General features: G+C 42.0%; 1 protein-coding gene across 4 annotated transcripts in view; it reads left to right on the top strand.

Annotated features, from left to right (window-relative positions):
* Window positions 1-10,432, top strand: part of LOC124145657 (exocyst complex component 4-like) — a 38,115-nt gene extending 27,683 nt beyond the window's left edge. For all 4 annotated transcript variants that reach the window (XM_048393427.1, XM_048393429.1, XM_048393428.1 and 1 more), the window contains 10 exons: window positions 907-1,045; window positions 2,441-2,522; window positions 2,825-3,035; window positions 3,544-3,633; window positions 4,109-4,140; window positions 5,880-5,994; window positions 6,536-6,654; window positions 7,070-7,165; window positions 7,334-7,445; window positions 8,252-10,432. In XM_048393427.1, coding sequence (XP_048249384.1) covers window positions 907-1,045; window positions 2,441-2,522; window positions 2,825-3,035; window positions 3,544-3,633; window positions 4,109-4,140; window positions 5,880-5,994; window positions 6,536-6,654; window positions 7,070-7,165; window positions 7,334-7,445; window positions 8,252-8,428 — 1,173 coding nt within the window. In that variant the 3' untranslated portion in view covers window positions 8,429-10,432. The remainder of the gene's footprint in view (window positions 1-906; window positions 1,046-2,440; window positions 2,523-2,824; window positions 3,036-3,543; window positions 3,634-4,108; window positions 4,141-5,879; window positions 5,995-6,535; window positions 6,655-7,069; window positions 7,166-7,333; window positions 7,446-8,251) is intronic.
* The last annotated feature ends 8,151 nt before the right edge of the window (window positions 10,433-18,583 follow it).

The raw sequence follows: 18,583 nt of genomic DNA, 5'->3' as shown, positions 1-18,583 counted from the left end.
TGAATGGCATGAATGTATCCAACATGGCAGCAACACAGGAAACATGGTCAAGGAAAGATAAATCTTAATTAAGGAGAAAAATCTAAAATGCGGATTGTTAGGAATGGTAGAAGTCAGAACTTTGAAAAAAAATCTATAACCTGCAACATCTTAAATGACCCGCAGGCCAATGAGAACATTTCTATATTTTCTTTATTGTTTGGTTTTTGTAATTACTGCTACCTCTGTGTTGATTTTGTAATGAATCTCAAATTGGTCAAATGACCATGTTGAGATGTAAGCATAGTAAGATTACAACCAGATGACTTAACATACCAACTCTGTATGTCTGTAATGTTAACTTGTAATGCATTTGTCATACAGTCACAAAGATATGTGTAATATGCTTCAACCTTGAGAAATAAATTTGTTTGAATTTGTCATTTACAAGCTGACATGTCTAAACAACATCTGTACTTGCTCTATAAAAAATGACTAAATAATCTACTACCGGTAGGTTACATGTATCACAGAGACTTATTTTCGGTGAAGTTTGTTTGTGTGACAATATCATATCTGCCTTACAACTGCCAGTGGTCTCAAAATGTGAACAAAGTCTGTGTTGACATGACAAGCACATGATGTCTTTAGAAACAGTGACGTCATGATCTCCTTGCAGGACGGACGACCTTATGGGTTTTTACAAGATGGCAACTGGCCAGTTTGATATCTGAGTTATATTACGAGTAATGAAACTATTTTTTACAATTAATTTGGACTTGCATGTCATACTCATACCTCAGTACTGTGGGTACCCGACATGGGTACAATGTGTGAAGCCCATTTCTGGTGTCCCCCCACGGTGATATTGCTGGAATATTGCTAAAGGCGCGTAAAACCATACTCACTCACTCCTCTCTACTCCAGAGCACCGTGACAGTGGACCGCAACATCCAGGACCTGCAGGAGCTGATGCATGATCTGCCGGACTATGCAGACCAGTTCCTCAACATGATCTGCAACGTCCTCCGCGACTACCGCGACAAGTGCCACTCCGCGTACCGAGGTAAACTTAACTACTCACTTCTTGAAGACAAGGCTGGAATGAGTCTGTAAGACACTACCATACCAATATAAAGTACACTCCATTCTGTATTGTATACATTTTGACACATATTGGGTCACAATATGTTTTTAATTATATGCACATCACATGATCTACAGAATGATAGTCATGTATATTTTGGTTACGTATTTCATTGTTCAGCGTGTTTTTTAAAATTTGAAATAACATGAGCATTTGACATCAAAAACTTTTGAAAAGTTTATGACAAATCTAAATAATTTTGTATTGGTAAAAAATTGTTCCATATATCATGTGTATGGTAAAGAGAATGTTGACAGACAATAAAAGGTACAATAAAGAAGATGAAAGCGTGAACGTGGACACTTCATAACATCCTGTGCCACCAATACAAGCTACTGTACATTACTGGCTATAACAATAATCCTCTCTCCCAAGGAACCTGTGTGTTAAGACCTGTATAAGGCTGACATGTCATATAACACAGCCTATATTTGGCAAATTTTGTTGATGGTATGGTATAACTGATGGTTTTGTATAAATGATGGTATAGTATAACTGATGGTATGGTATAACTGATGATTTGGTATAACTGATAGTATGGTATAACTGATGGTTTGGTATAACTGATGATTTGGTATAACTGATGGTATTGGTTAGTTGATGGTATGGTATAACTGATGGTATGGTATAACTGATGGTTTGGTATAACTAATGGTTTAGTATAACTGATGGTTTGTTATTACTGATGGTATGGTATAACTGATGGTTTGGTATAACTGATGGTATGGTATAACTGATGGTTTGGTATTACTGATGGTATGATGGATGGTATGGAAAACTGATGGTATTGCATAAGTGATGATATGGTATGACTGATGGTATTGCATAAGTGATAGTATTGTATAACTGATGGTTTTTGCATAACTGATGGTTTGGTATAACTCATCGTAAGGTACAACTGATGGTTTGGTATTACTGATGGTATGGTATTACTGATGGTATGGTATGACTGATGGCATTGCATAAGTGGTAGTATGGTATAACTGATGGTATGGTATAACTGATGGTATTGTATAACTGATGGCATGGCATAACTGATGGTTTGGTATAACTGATCGTATGGTACAACTGTTGGTTTGGTATTACTGATGGTATAATGGATGGCATGGTACAACTGATGGTATAACTGATGGTATTGTATAACAAATGTTGTAGTATAACTGATAGATGGTATGGAAAACCATGGTATAGTGTATAATGGTATTAATGATGGTATTCTATAACGGATGGTGTGGTATGATGGATGGTGTTGTATAACGGATGGTGTTGTATAACGGATGGTGTGGTATAATGGATGGTATGGTATACCTGCAGATATTGTCCAGCATGGATCTGATGAGAAGCGAGTGATCAGTGCCCAGTGGGCAAAGGATGAAGACATCAGCCGCTTCCTGAGGTGAGACTTTACGGTATCTCCTGACTCTCACTGTGATGTTGCTGCCCTTTGCTATTTTCCATGGTTGTCTCATTGATCAATACAGCATTTCTGCAGAAACTCATCCTGTGGGGATTCCGGGGCACTGAAGGTCCTCCATATCTATAATTGTGTCAGGTTTTGTCCACCACTGGTTTTCAGATCCAGACAATATTATGTAAAGATTATTGTGATATAGCTGTAATATTGCTGACTGACTTTTTAATTGTTAACTTACTGGCATTTTGCTGTCATGCATCTGAGACTGACTCCCTCCACACCAGGTCTCTGCCAAGCTGGAGGACTCTTCAGCCTGGGGAGGGGCAGGAGCTGGACCGGACGATGTGCTCGGAGGAGGAGATGCGCGCTCTCAACTCAAAGGAGGCGGTCATCTTGATACGGAACCTGTCCTCGGATGAGACCTTGATTCCTCAGCAGGAGATCATTACTGATGTCACTCAGATGAGGACTGTGGCCAATGTACATGAGAGTCTGGTGAGTTGGTGTCTGGGAGGAGATATGTTGGGTTGTTCCCAAGCAGGAGATCATTACTGATGCCACTCAGATGAGGACTGTGGCCAATGTACATGAGAGTCTGGTGAGTTGGTGTCTTGGAGGAGATATGCTAGTGTTGTTCCCAAGCAGGAGATCATTACTGATGCCACTTCAGCGGTAGAAACATTTTTAGTCCACTTGTCCATATAATGACAACATAGAGCAAAACCCTTAAACATGTTAAAAATGGCAAAAATCTACTAGTCCTTGTGATACTTTAACTATAACTATTGAGCAGTTTGGCAGGGACTTCTAATGCTGCACTCAGTTCTGGACAGTTCTGGAGAGTTGGAATGCTGCTTATTGATTATTGCTCACTGAGGAAACTTACAGCATCATCAAACTTTGACAAGGCCCCATTGTCTGTGTTAGAGGTTTCCAAGTATTCCAATATCATAGACAGAGTGGACATGTTGCCATCTTGTGATCAGTGCTTTCTGTTTATCAGGAATGGTTCGCTGGTCGTCTTCAGCAGTTCACAGACAGTTTGTCTGGTAGGTCCACCAGCAACCTCGGACCTCCCTCCACTAATCCAGCTGTAAGTAAAACTAGAACACTTTTTTTATATGTTAACACTAATTAATGTTGTGTTAATGTTGATCAATATGTTGGTGTTGCTGATATCTCAATATAGACCTGATTCAAAATGGATTCAGCACTATTTTCTTTTTGTATAAAGTCAGCAGAAGCACTCACACTATTACACATATTTTTTATATACAGACAGATGTGTTTATGTATTTCTATGGTGTAGAGACAGAGAAACAGTCCATTAAAAACATGAATAGGAACTATGTTCAATGAATTTTGTATTCTACCCTCATGAAATCTGGGTTAGAATTGGTCTTTAGCAACCCATGCTTGTCATAAAAAGCGATTGACATTATGAGCATCGAACTTGGCAATGGGGTAACATGGACATTGGGATACGATGACATGCATCAACCAGGTCACTGTTTCTTGTCTGTAAGAAATCATTATTTAATCATAGTGTTCTCTCTTTACTTTTTCAGGACATTCCACCAGTATCAGAGAAAACATTAGCGTGAGTACTCTCCAAATGAAATAATGATATTCCTAAATTACTTTGTTCGTTATATTTTCATTTAACATGTCGAAATAATATACAAAATCGCCGCCCATGTGCTCTTCCTCAAGTGAGTAGATTGTTTGGATCACTTGATCAGTTCCAGATAAGCTGCCTATTTGTATAAAATACACACAAAAGTCACTGCAACCCAATTGATAATGAGCTTCTTGCGTACGAACATGCATGGAAAAATATAAAAACAGTAGTATAACGACACACTGTTTGCTGTACAAGGTGACTGGGTTGACTTCATGTCATCATAGACCGACGTGTGTGTCAAGGGCCGCCTGAAAGAGGGTAAATGCATTTTGACATGAAAACATCTGAACAGTCCCAGTGGAGATTATGGGCTAGAATAGCCTCTCTGTACCTTTGCTTGTCCTAGTAGGTGAATGAATGGATCAGGCTACCAGTAAGAGACTTGGCTGATTGCGTGTCCTTGTGTCATCGTACACCGACGGCATAGGATGTGGCTCATGATATCAACCCCTGGTTTGTCTGGCGCTGACTTAAGTACTGACTATGGTCAGAATGTAGCTGACTATCACTAAAGAAGAATTCATTCTCTCATGTCCCTCCATCCTCACGTCGTGGGCATCAAGATGTATTGAAACAGTGTCTTGCTGTCTCTAGTTAGTTGGATGTGATCAGACTGAGAGGTTTGCCACACTGAGCAATATTCCAGCTATGTGATGGCTGCCTGTAAATAATTGAGTCTGGGCCATGCATTCCAGTGATTGATATTGTTAGCAACGATCCACAGTGTCAACCAAGCCACTGAATCTGACCACCTGATACATGTAGTCGCCTCTAACAACCAGGGGGCGCGGGTGGCCCAGTCGTCTAAGGCGCTGCGATTCGCTGTGCAGAGTTGCGTCCCTTGGGCACGCCAGAAACCTATGATTGTGGGTTCGAATCCCGGTTCGCCCCAATTATGTTTCTAGGTTTGTCAGCACCATACCCGTGCTCGTGGGTTTCACCGAAGTGGTAAACGTCTGAGACCTGCATCACTTTGGGCTTTCCTCCCACATTAAGCTGACACGCCGTGATATAACTGGAATACTGTTAAAAGCGGCGTTAAACCCAACTCACTCACTCACTCACTCACTCAGCATATATATAGGCTGCTGGGGATGATTTCTAACGCAAAATCCACCACTTGACTCAGAATGAGAAGTGCCCTTAACACCATTTACATATTTTTAATTTTGATGTGTTTATGTCTGTATGGCTTCTAGTAGGGCTGGAATGGGTAACTAAACTCGGGTACCCGGGTCGGGTGGGTACTGAGTAGGACCCGGGTACCCACAGGACTACCCGGACCCGTGGTTAGTCATGTGATATATTGTTTAATTATCGAGAACTCTATGGTAACACAAGTCAATAATGTTCTCATTTCTTTCTGACTCACATTCCTTCAGATTTTTCATATGGTTGAATAAAGATATAACTTATTTCAACTTCAGTGTATGAATGACTAGATTGTTTAATACATGTATCTAAATACGTTTTGCCAGGGCTATGCTAAAAATCTTCCCAATTAGACATTTTGAGACATCTCCTGAGACCCACAGTGGGTATCCGGGTAGGGTCGGGCAATAGGGAGGTGGGTACCCAGGTAGTCAATTTGGACTCGTCCCAGCCCTAGCTTCTAGTTATTGGGTTTGATGTGTTTATGCATTTGTATTTTGTAGAGCCATGAACACACTTGTCCAGGATTTCCGCGACCTGGCCGAGATATGTATGTTGCTGTTGCACCTGGAGGTCAGAGTTCACTGCTTCTACTACCTGCTGCCGGTAGCTAAACAGGTAAAGACTTGGCTAGCGCTTACAAAAGAAAAAGAATTGATTCTCAGGCAATTACTTTTGAAAATATAGTGTGGGCAGGCAGTGTCTTTTTTTTTCGTTGTTCAAACTAGTATGTAAACAAACAACATTTGTGTAACCAAACAAACAATTGTGTACAATGAGCCTGGGAAAGGGCCTCTCGACAAATGTATTCCTTGATTAGTAAAATACTGGAATTCAGTATTTGACTACCATTGGACTTTTTGAGGATTCTTTTTTTTTGGAAATACAACGAACCGTACAGCAAACTTTATGATGATGCAAGCGGTGCCTGAGAACCAAGACTATTATTGTTATTAGCCAAGTTTGTGGTGCTTTGCAGGTTATACACTGGAAGTAACAGTTACCCTGATTGTGTTTCGAGTTCCTGAAAGGAGGTGCATTGTGTTAAGATTTAAAGGAACAAGATATCTTGATATCATCAACCAATTAATGTACAGCAGACATTTAAAAATACACAATCAGAATCATGATAATGCATTTGTATTTTTTCCCCTTTCAGTCGAACTATGCAGGGCCGATTGATGACCTTGACCCTGATTCGAATGTCCTAAAGCTGAACAAGGACCTGACCAGCATGGAGGAGGTCCTGGCACACAGTCTGCAGCCCAAGAAGTTCAAGTCAGTACACCAAACTACCCGTGAAGACCCGGGGTAGAACAGGTCTTCAGCAACCCGGGTTGCCTTAAAAGGCGACTGTGCTTGTCGTAAGAAGCGATTAATGGAATCGGATGGGCAGGCTCGCTGACTTGGTTGATGCATGTCATTGTATTCCAATTGTGAGGATTGATGCTCATGGTGTCAGTCACTGGCTTGTCTGGTCCAGACTCGATTATTCACAGACCGCCGTCATATAGCTGGAAATATACATAGTGCATTAAACAACAAACAACAAACAAAAAACAGTACATCACACACTGAATGCCCCCTGGTGTCAGTTGTTCTTTTGAAAGGGGAGATAACTTTATATTCCCCACTGTTTGCATGTAAGTCATATAAAGGAGAGAAGAGAACACTGAATGTATATTCCTGACAGGTACATCTTCGAGAGTCTGGGCTACCTTGTATCCTCCATCCTCATCAACAGTGTCCATTTCCTGAAGAAAATCAACGAGAATGGTATCAAGAAAATGTGAGTGTTGGTGTGATAGAACTGCAATACTGCTGACAGAAAACATTTACTCACTCGTTAATCCTTGTTCAGTCAATTATCCTGTAGGAAATACTCATGACTAATAACTAAGTTTTGTGAAGTTCTGCTTAAGAGAATGTTGTCACTAGCTCTGTGCTCTGGCTTCAGGTGCCGCAACATCCTGGCCATCCAGCAGAATCTGACCAACATCACGTTGACCCGGGAGTCGGACCTGGACCGGGCCCGGCTGTTCTATGAGCTGCTCTACCTCACCCCAGACGTAAGTAGAAATGCACCATGACTACTACTACTACTACGATGACGATGATGAATATTTCTGCTACCCAGTATTAGTACTTCTACTGCTACTATGACGAAGCGGAGGTTTTTTGTTAATATGTCATCAAATGAAACTATGGGCCTAGTAGACAAAGCTCTCACAGAGCGGTATGTGTCTGAGTGAAAGAGCTGATTTTGTATTAGATTAGGTACATATAATATGCATTGCAGAGGAAACATGAGAAACATTTTCAAGGTATTCACGTGTGATTCGATAATGAATGTCATAATTTCCCTCACAAGATCAATTTTTTAAATCAAAATTAATATAAATTAAATTAATAATTTCACTATTAGGCAGAGTTGCATCCCTTTAACAGTCTGTGCCCAAAACGTTTTAGTCAAGGAGCCCAAACCCTTGAAGATCCGGGTTAGAATTGGTCTCCAGCAACCCAAGCTTGTTGTAAGAGACGACTAATGGGATCAGGTGATCAACCTTTGACTTTGTTGATGCCTGTGACCATATCCCACTTGCGCAGATCGATCCTCTGATAATACATGAGGAACAAATGTCTCTAAGTCTATTCTTTGTCTCCAGGAAATTTTGACCTCAAGCAGGGTGTTGGGGTAGCCTAGTGGTTAAAGCGTTGGCTCGTCACACTGAAAGAGACCCCGGGTTCAATGCCCCACATGGGTGCAACGTGTGAAGCCCATTGTCCAGTGTCCCCCACCATGATATTGCTGGAATATTGTTAAAAGCAGCATAAAAGTAGGTTTGTCACAAATGTTTTGTTCTTCTGTGTCCAGGACATCTTGAACTCTGTGGCAGAGAAAGGGCCACAGTTCACGGGCACGGAGTACACCCAGCTCATCCAGCTGTACCACCGTAGCCACCCCGGCATCAAGATGGCGGTGCAGGACGGACACATGCAGAGGCTGCTGCAGATCATTGAGAAGGGACAGAACGAGACTATCAGCACCTGAACGAGACCATCAGCACCTGAATGAGACCATCAGCACCAGAACAAGACCATCAGACCCTGAACTAGGACTATCAGACCCTGAACTCACAGTCCTGGGCACTACATCAACAATGTTGCACATTGTTATATCAGTGTTCCTGAAAATCATTGTACACTTCATGAACAATGTTGCACATCACTAGTGTTAAACAGCTACAATATTGCAGCTGTTTCACCACCAGAACAATCAAGATGATGTACAATGTTGCAGCTGTAGAACATCAGAACAACCAAGTTGATGTACAATGTTGCAAATACAGTGTTCATCAAAATGATTAAAAATAACATTTATCAGGCTTAGCACATGCTTGACACAACTTTAGGTAAATGGGGAGAGAATTCAGTCCTGAAGGCTACAATGAACAACCCCTCCGTAGCTTGCTCTAATCATTCAGTGTTATGAAGTTACATCACTTGAGTACTTGTATGTTAGGGTGAATGTGGGCATGTCTTCATCTTGCCAGAGTTTTATCTGACAAATGGCATCCGTTGGTCACAATCCTCTGAGATACCTGCCCCCCTATGTGGTGCTTGACAAAATCATTAATGTATTGACTTGTATTGAATGAAAGTATGGAAGGAATTCAATGAAAAGTTGTTTCTTTGTTTGTTGTTCCCACACTTCCAAATATTCCAGCTATATGTAAATCATCGAGTCTGGACCAGACAGTCCAGTGATTGATATTTTGAGACTGGGTGGATTATTGTGTACATTATCAATACCTTGGTAGCCTGTCTGTTGGTTGTTTTACATCGAACTCAGCAATATTCCAGCTATATGATGGTAGTTTGTAAAGAATCAAGTCTGGACCAGACAATCCAGTGATTGACATCATGAGCAATGGTCCATAGCATTAGGGTATGATGACACATCATCAAGCAAGTCAGTGAGCCGGACCACCTGATCCATTTGGTCGACTATTATGACAAACATTGGTTGCTGGGGACCTATTCTATCCCGGAATCCCTAAGCAACAAAACAATGTAATACCAAACAAGCCTCTATGCATGTTTGAGCTTATCGGTGATACTGTAGATACATGCATGTATGCTATGACGTATAATATTTGGCTTGTTTGGGTGCTATTCATGATCACCACTTGCCCGGAATGAGCTGTGGCTAAATTTTGAAGATGACCCATGGTGTCTACCACTGTTATCCCTACTGTTCAGCTAATATTAATATTTCAAGTGTTTAAATATTCGAGGCATTAAGAATAAGGATGTATCCACATATGTTTTATGTAATTATATTTTTTAAGAACAAAGACAACCTTGACCTGTTATTTTGGTGTTACAATGTCAGTTGGAGACTTGTCATGTTCTAATTCCTTGCGATAGTATAGATGCAGTGTGGATGCTCTAGAAGGGAGAAGTGCAATATATGTGAAGCATCTTGAATCATTTTCCATAATTGTGTTAATGAAGTTTGAAAGATGTATATTTTGTCTAGTCAAACCATTTTTTTCCAAGAGAATCTGAGTTAAAATGAGTAATTAACAGTGCTTCACATCAGCTTGTGATCAGTACCTAGATAGGCAGTTCTTTAAGTAGCGCTGATTGTGACAAGCGTTCAATGTACCACTGTATGTCATAACGTGTGACCACGGCTTTCAGAAACACTGTCACCAGTGCTTTAAGTACCACTGATTGTACACAGTGCACCACCAACAGTTCCTATAGCTGTAAGCACTGCTTTGATTTACATTGCCTTAACTAGCAGTCATCTCCTTTGCTGTGAAGTGCTCATGCAGCATTGCTGCTACAGGTAGTAGTGTGCATGATAACATACTCATGCTTTCTTTTGTTACAAGGGTCATGCATGTTGTGATGAATGTTATTAATGTAAAACTATTATATTAAGAATTTTGTAAATAAATGTTTATTTTGTTGTACATATGTAATAGCTATGTATGATGCTTTCTACACAAACTGATACTGCCACATTAAACATAATATCAGGAACCATCTGTGTTGAAGTATTAAGTATATACGTGTGTGCCAGGGCCTTCCTGTAAGAAGATTTAAGCATCTTGACAAGAGAGCTCCTGAACAGACTCAGAGGGGATTCTCCGCTAGAAAAGATCCACAGTAACTTGGCATGTCCAAGGATTAAATGGACCAGACTTGGTGACTTGGTTGATTGGTATCATAGTGTCATCTTACATCAACAGCATGAGATGTTGATCCTGTCAATCCAGACACTATAATTTAGAGGCTGCCTCCATACAGGTGGAATATTGCTGACTATGGCCTTCAACAAACCCAACATCTGGGCTCTACAATTCCACAATGGAGATTCCTCAAACCAAAGTTCTCTTTGGGATTCTGGTCCATGTTTCAGGAAGTAACAGCTGCCACTGTCCTAAATATTACTTTAAAGGGCAAGTTCACACGGAAATGAACCTATTTTTCTTGTACTTTTTCCACATTAGAAGTGTTAACCTAGAAGTGTCATAGACAAAAATATAAAAATATCATAATTAATCAACATATTTTTCACATTTACCAAGTGTTCTATTTCCAGAACAAAAACACCATGGCTTATGCCCCTTGCAATATGACGTCATTGGTGCCAATTGATAAACATTATGACGTCATCATGCTTTGTTAGAGCCGCTTCACGTGGTGTAGGTACATGTGTGTGATTCTTGCGTCTCAGATGCCAGCCAGCATAGTGTTATGCTGAGTCACCATTGCGCCGGAGTGTGTCGTAGGCCATGTTGTTTTACCGCAAACTGGTACTTGATATCTTTTGCGTTGAGAATAGACAGGGACCCAGTTGAATTGGCACCAATTACGTCATAATCTAAGGGGGATAACTCAGGCCTGTTTAGCTCGAAAAACGAAGGACTCATAACGGCATATCATTTTCACATTATTGTGAGCTTCCTACTTTCATTGTGAAACAATGAGTTTATATTTTCAAACACAGATACTAACTAATTCTAAAATTGCGTTTTGTTTAGAAAAAGAAAGAAAGTAACTTTTGCGTGTACACTTCCCCTTTAACCATCGAGAGTTACCACATACCCTTAGCTGGGCACGGATGGCCCAGTTGTCTAAGGCGCCGCGATTCGCTGTGCAGAGTTGCTTCCCTTGAGCATGCCAGAAACCTATGATTGTGGGTTCGAATCCCAGTTCGCCTCGATTATGTTTCTAGGTTTGTCAGCACCATACCCGTGGGTTTCACCGAAGTGGTAAACGTCTGAGACCTGCATCATTTCGGGCTTTCCTCCCACATTAAGCTGACACGTGATGTAACTTGAATACTGTTAAAAGAGGCGTTAAACCCAAATCACTCACTCACATACCCTTAGCATAATAGATGAAACTTGCCCTGGTGGAAGAATATACCACCAGTACACATAATTTTGTGATGGCCGACTTGAATGAGGATGAGTTGTTGCAATCTATAGCTGGTGTGCCATGACTCTGCCGTTGGGCCTTTGCTCATGCTTTCAACCACTGGTTTACAATGTCTCATGGCTGACGTGATATTGCTGAAGGTTCCATACATATTCCATACACAGCATGGATCATACCTGCATTTTAGCCATTAGACCAACGATTATACTTTTCTAGCTGGAAAACGCATATTTAAAACCATATTGTGTATGCCCACAAGAGGAAGAGACCTCAACTGCCCCCTTTCCTCTTGTACAGACATACTGTTACACATGACTGGGTTATCCCAGTTCCCATGACAACATCTAAACAGTATGGACTTACCTGTAACCTGTTCTAACTCCCATGTTGTAGTGGATAGAGCGAAGTGGATAGGCAAAGGATTTAACTTGAAACGTGACTTTCGGAGTCCGTTAACTCCCTTGCCTCGGGAAGATGGACATTCTGATTTGTAGGGTGAATTCAGACATGTGTTTTTGAAATTTGTGTTACTTGGTATTCGGGATTCAGAGGTGAGCCAGTGATACTCAGAGTGAAAAATTTAATGGTATTCGGGATTCATGGGCGACAGGGTTGGCAAACTGCGACTTTCAGCAACAAACAAACAAATTTTACATCAGTATATTGTTCTCTCCTAGGTGATCACAACCATGTTGTGGTCCTGCTCGGTGATACGCTAATCTATCAATCGCCGGGCGTCTTCAGATTACCCTAAACTATCTGGAACTACGCACCGCAGTTAATGATAAATTAGCATGATAACAGGACCCTCAGCGTAAAGACAACACACAAACTATTCATCCAATACTCGGATATCTGCGAATTTCAACATGTGGTGTTTCCGTGAGGTTCAAATAACGAATAACGCGTTACAGAAATAATTGCCCCATTGTCTAAACCTGCGAAGAACTTATATTACGTATCCTGCTCGTGCACAGCCGGTCGTTACAGCACGTGGCCTCGACTTTCAAGTCGTTTCTTTCCAGCTGGAGATTATGCTGGCACGCAATAGGCTGTTACGAAAGGTCACTTTCTGCCCTTTTGTTGTGAGACCCACAGGCAAATATCGAGCCATCTTCTAGGACTGCTTATAGCAAGAGAAACGCGAAAGTGGGCGGGTACTGGACTCGTCGTTCTCTAAAGCAGCTATGGGGAAAAATGTTTTACACTAAACGCCCCTGGCGTCCATCAAATGTTACATGTACGGCTAACTCTGCAACAACACGTTGTCTACACAGTCAGCGACGACACACACAACGGCAGATCTAAAGGGTCGAGAATTTTTAACATTTAAGCTTTACCTACTGTGTCAAATACTCAACCTTGTAACAGTTGAAAAGCTTTTTAAACACTATTTCCTTCCTCAAATATTTACATACTCTAAGTGGATTTGAAAAGTTTCTATTCTGGGTGCATTCTGAATGTCTCGAGAACAATTCGTGTTGTGAGAGAATTGTTGCTAGTTGTGGTATGGGTTTGGTTGTTTTCCAATGAAGTTTGCAGATTTTATTCACCCAGTGTGATGTTGGACTTAGGCTGGCGGCAACATAAGCTGCATGGCACCTGTCACGGTGCAGCAAGAATGGTGTGAAAACGTCACCGGGACTAGATCTATCCCGGGTTAGCGTGGGCAATGCAACATTATCTATTGTCGATAACTAAAGACAAACCCATATCACACTGTGACGCCAATAACAATGTAATGGTTGACAAGAATTCGTACCTGTCAAAAAACAGACATCGCTTTTCTGTATCTGTGTACACTACGCTGTCTGTACCTTGTCCTTTAACAGGTCATGTACCATGTCGCGCACATGGCCCTGAACAATGTCCTAGTACAGACACAGTACCATGCGACCTCCAACAAACCCTGTACCATGTCCTATAACAGTCTCTGTACCATGAAATAAAACTGTATCATGTCGTGCAACAGTCTCTGTACATTGTTATTTAACAGTCTTTGTACCATGTCCTCCAACAGTATCTGTATCATGTCCTACAACAGTATCTGTACCACGTCCTACAACTCTATGTAACATGTCCTACAACAGTATCTGTACCATGTGCTACAACTCTATGTAACATGTCCTCCAACAGCCTCTGTACCATGTCCTACAACAGTATCTGTACCATGTCCTACAACAGTATCTGTACCATGTCCTACACCTCTCTGTACCGTGTCCTACAACATTATCTGTACCATGTCCTACAACAGCCTCTGTACCATGTCATACAACAGCCTCTGTACCATGTCATACTACAGTCTCCGTACCATGTCCTACAACAGTCTCTTTACCATGTCCTACAACAGTATCTGTACCATATCATACAACAGTCTCCGTACCATGCCCTACAACCGCCTCTGTACCATGTCATACAACAGTCTCTGTACCATGTCCTACAACCGCGGTTGTACCATGTCATACAACAGTCTCGGTACCATGTCATTCAACAGCCTTTGTACCATGTCATACTACGAGTTCTCTACCTTTTTGTTTGAAGGTTCTGTACCATGTCCTACAACAGTCACTGTACCATGTCCTACAACAGTCTCTGTACCATGTCATTCAACAGCCTCTGTACCATGTCCTACAACTGTATCTGTACCATGTCCTACAACAGTCTCTGTACCATGTCCTACACCTCTCTGTACCATGTCATACAACATTATCTGTACCATGTCATACAACAGCCTCTGTACCATGCCATACAACAGTATCTGTACCATGTCATACAACAGTCATTGTACCATGTCCTACATCAGTCTCTGTACCATGTCATTCAACAGCCTCTGTACCATGTCCTACAACAGTCTCTGAACCACGTCATACTACAGTATCTGTACCATGTCATACAACAGTCTCTGTACCATGTCCCACAACAGTATCTGTACCATGTCATACTACAGTCTCTGAACCATGTCATACAACAGCCTCTGTACCATGTCCTACAACAGTCTCTGTACCATGTCCTACAACAGTCTCTGTACCATGTCCTACAACAGTATCTGTACCATATCATACAACAGTCTCCGTACCATGCCCTACAACCGCCTCTGTACCATGTCATACAACAGTTTCTGTACCATATCATACAACAGTCTCCGTACCATGCCCTACAACCGCCTCTGTACCGTGTCATACAACAGTCTCGGTACCATGTCCTACAACCGCCGTTGTACCATGTCATACAACAGTCCCGGTACCATGTCATTCAACAGCCTTTGTACCATGTCATACTACGAGTTCTCTACCTTTTTGTTTGAAGGTTCTGTACCATGTCCTACAACAGTCACTGTACCATGTGCTACAACAGTCTCTGTACCATGTCATTCAACAGCCTCTGTACCATGTCCTACAACAGTCTCTGAACCATGTCATACTACAGTCTCTGTACCATGTCCTACAACAGTATCTGTACCATGTCATACAACAGTATATGTACCATGTCCTACACCTCTCTGTACCATGTCCTACAACATTATCTGTACCATGTCATACAACAGCCTCTGTATCATGCCATACAACAGTATCTGTACCATGTCATACAACAGTCATTGTACCATGTCATACTACAGTCTCTGTACCATGTCATTCAACAGCCTCTGTACCATGTCCTACAACAGTCTCTGAACCATGTCATACTACAGTATCTGTACCATGTCATACAACAGTCTCTGTACCATGTCCCACAACAGTATCTGTACCATGTCATACTACAGTCTCTGAACCATGTCATACAACAGCCTCTGTACCATGTCCTACAACAGTCTCTGTACCATGTCCTACAACAGTCTCCGTACCATGCCCTACAACCGCCTCTGTACCATGTCCTACAACAGTCTCTGAACCATGTCATACTACAGTATCTGTACCATGTCATACAACAGTCTCTGTACCATGTCCCACAACCGCCGTTGTACCATGTCATACTACGAGTTCTCTACCTTTTTGTTTGAAGGTTCTGTACCATGTCCTACAACTGTCATTGTACCATGTCCTACAACAGTCTCTGTACCATGTCATACAACAGTATCTGTACCATGTCCTACAACAGTCTCCGTACCATGTCCTACAACAGTATATGTACCATGTCCTACAGCAATATTTGTACCATGCCCTCCAAGTCTCTGTACCATGTCATACAACAGTCTCTGTACCATGTCCTCAAAGTCTCTGTACCATGTCATACAACAGTCTCTGTACCATGTCCTCAAAGTCTCTGTACAATGTCATACAACAGTCTCTGTACCATGTCCTCAAAGTCTCTGTACCGTGTCCTCCAAGTCTCTGTACCATGTCCTACAAGTATCTGTACCATGTCCTACAAGTATCTGCACCGTGTCCTACAAGTATCTGCACCGTGTCCTACAACAGTCTCTGTACCATGTCCTCCAAGTCTCTTAACCGTGTCCTCCAAGTATCTGTACCATGTCCTACCAGTCTCTGTACCGTGTCCTCCAAGTATCTGTACCATGTCCTACAAGTCTCTGTACCATGTCCTACAACAGTTTCTGTACCATATCATACAACAGTCTCCGTACCATGCCCTACAACCGCCTCTGTACCGTGTCATACAACAGTCTCGGTACCATGTCCTACAACCGCCGTTGTACCATGTCATACAACAGTCTCGGTACCATGTCATTCAACAGCCTTTGTACCATGTCATACTACGAGTTCTCTACCTTTTTGTTTGAAGGTTCTGTACCATGTCCTACAACAGTCACTGTACCATGTGCTACAACAGTCTCTGTACCATGTCATTCAACAGCCTCTGTACCATGTCCTACAACAGTCTCTGAACCATGTCATACTACAGTCTCTGTACCATGTCCTACAACAGTATCTGTACCATGTCATACAACAGTATATGTACCATGTCCTACACCTCTCTGTACCATGTCCTACAACATTATCTGTACCATGTCATACAACAGCCTCTGTATCATGCCATACAACAGTATCTGTACCATGTCATACAACAGTCATTGTACCATGTCCTACAACAGTCTCTGTACCATGTCATTCAACAGCCTCTGTACCATGTCCTACAACAGTCTCTGAACCATGTCATACTACAGTATCTGTACCATGTCATACAACAGTCTCTGTACCATGTCCTACAACAGTCTCTGAACCATGTCATACTACAGTATCTGTACCATGTCATACAACAGTCTCTGTACCATGTCCCACAACAGTATCTGTACCATGTCATACTACAGTCTCTGAACCATGTCATACAACAGCCTCTGTACCATGTCCTACAACAGTCTCTGTACCATGTCCTACAACAGTCTCCGTACCATGCCCTACAACCGCCTCTGTACCATGTCCTACAACAGTCTCTGAACCATGTCATACTACAGTATCTGTACCATGTCATACAACAGTCTCTGTACCATGTCCCACAACCGCCGTTGTACCATGTCATACTACGAGTTCTCTACCTTTTTGTTTGAAGGTTCTGTACCATGTCCTACAACTGTCATTGTACCATGTCCTACAACAGTCTCTGTACCATGTCATACAACAGTATCTGTACCATGTCCTACAACAGTCTCCGTACCATGTCCTACAACAGTATATGTACCATGTCCTACAGCAATATTTGTACCATGCCCTCCAAGTCTCTGTACCATGTCATACAACAGTCTCTGTACCATGTCCTCAAAGTCTCTGTACCATGTCATACAACAGTCTCTGTACCATGTCCTCAAAGTCTCTGTACAATGTCATACAACAGTCTCTGTACCATGTCCTCAAAGTCTCTGTACCGTGTCCTCCAAGTCTCTGTACCATGTCCTACAAGTATCTGTACCATGTCCTACAAGTATCTGCACCGTGTCCTACAAGTATCTGCACCGTGTCCTACAACAGTCTCTGTACCATGTCCTCCAAGTCTCTTAACCGTGTCCTCCAAGTATCTGTACCATGTCCTACCAGTCTCTGTACCGTGTCCTCCAAGTATCTGTACCATGTCCTACAAGTCTCTGTACCATGTCCTACAAGTCTCTGTACAATGTTCTACCAGTCTCTCTACCGTGACCTACAACAGCCTCTGTACCATGCCCTACAACAGTCTTTGTACCATGTCATACTACGAGTTCTCAACTTCGTGTTAGAAAGTTCTGTACCATATCATACAAGTCTCTGTACCATGTCCAACAACAGCCTCTGTACCATGTCATATTACGAATTCCCTTGTTTGTTCTTTGAGGGTTCTGTACCATGTTCTACAGCAGCCTCTTTACCATGTCATACAACAGCCACGGTACCATATCATACAACAGTCTCCGTACCATGCCCTACAACCGCCTCTGTACCGTGTCATACAACAGTCTCGGTACCATGTCCTACAACCGCCGTTGTACCATGTCATACAACAGTCTCGGTACCATGTCATTCAACAGCCTTTGTACCATGTCATACTACGAGTTCTCTACCTTTTTGTTTGAAGGTTCTGTACCATGTCCTACAACAGTCATTGTGCCATGTCCTACAACAGTCTCTGTACCATGTCATTCAACAGCCTCTGTACCATGTCCTACAACAGTCTCTGAACCATGTCATACTACAGTCTCTGTACCATGTCCTACAGCAGTCCCTATACCATGTCCTACAACAGCCTCTGTACCATGCCCTACAACCACCACTGTACCATGTCATACAACAGTCTCGGTACCATGTCATTCAACAGCCGTTGT

This window comes from Haliotis rufescens, unplaced genomic scaffold (assembly GCF_023055435.1).
Source record: "Haliotis rufescens isolate VD_foot unplaced genomic scaffold, xgHalRufe1.0.p SCAF_12, whole genome shotgun sequence".
Lineage (NCBI taxonomy): Eukaryota > Metazoa > Mollusca > Gastropoda > Lepetellida > Haliotidae > Haliotis > Haliotis rufescens.
The sequence above is the reverse complement of the archived record's forward strand: the minus strand, read 5'-3'. Positions and strand labels throughout refer to the sequence as shown.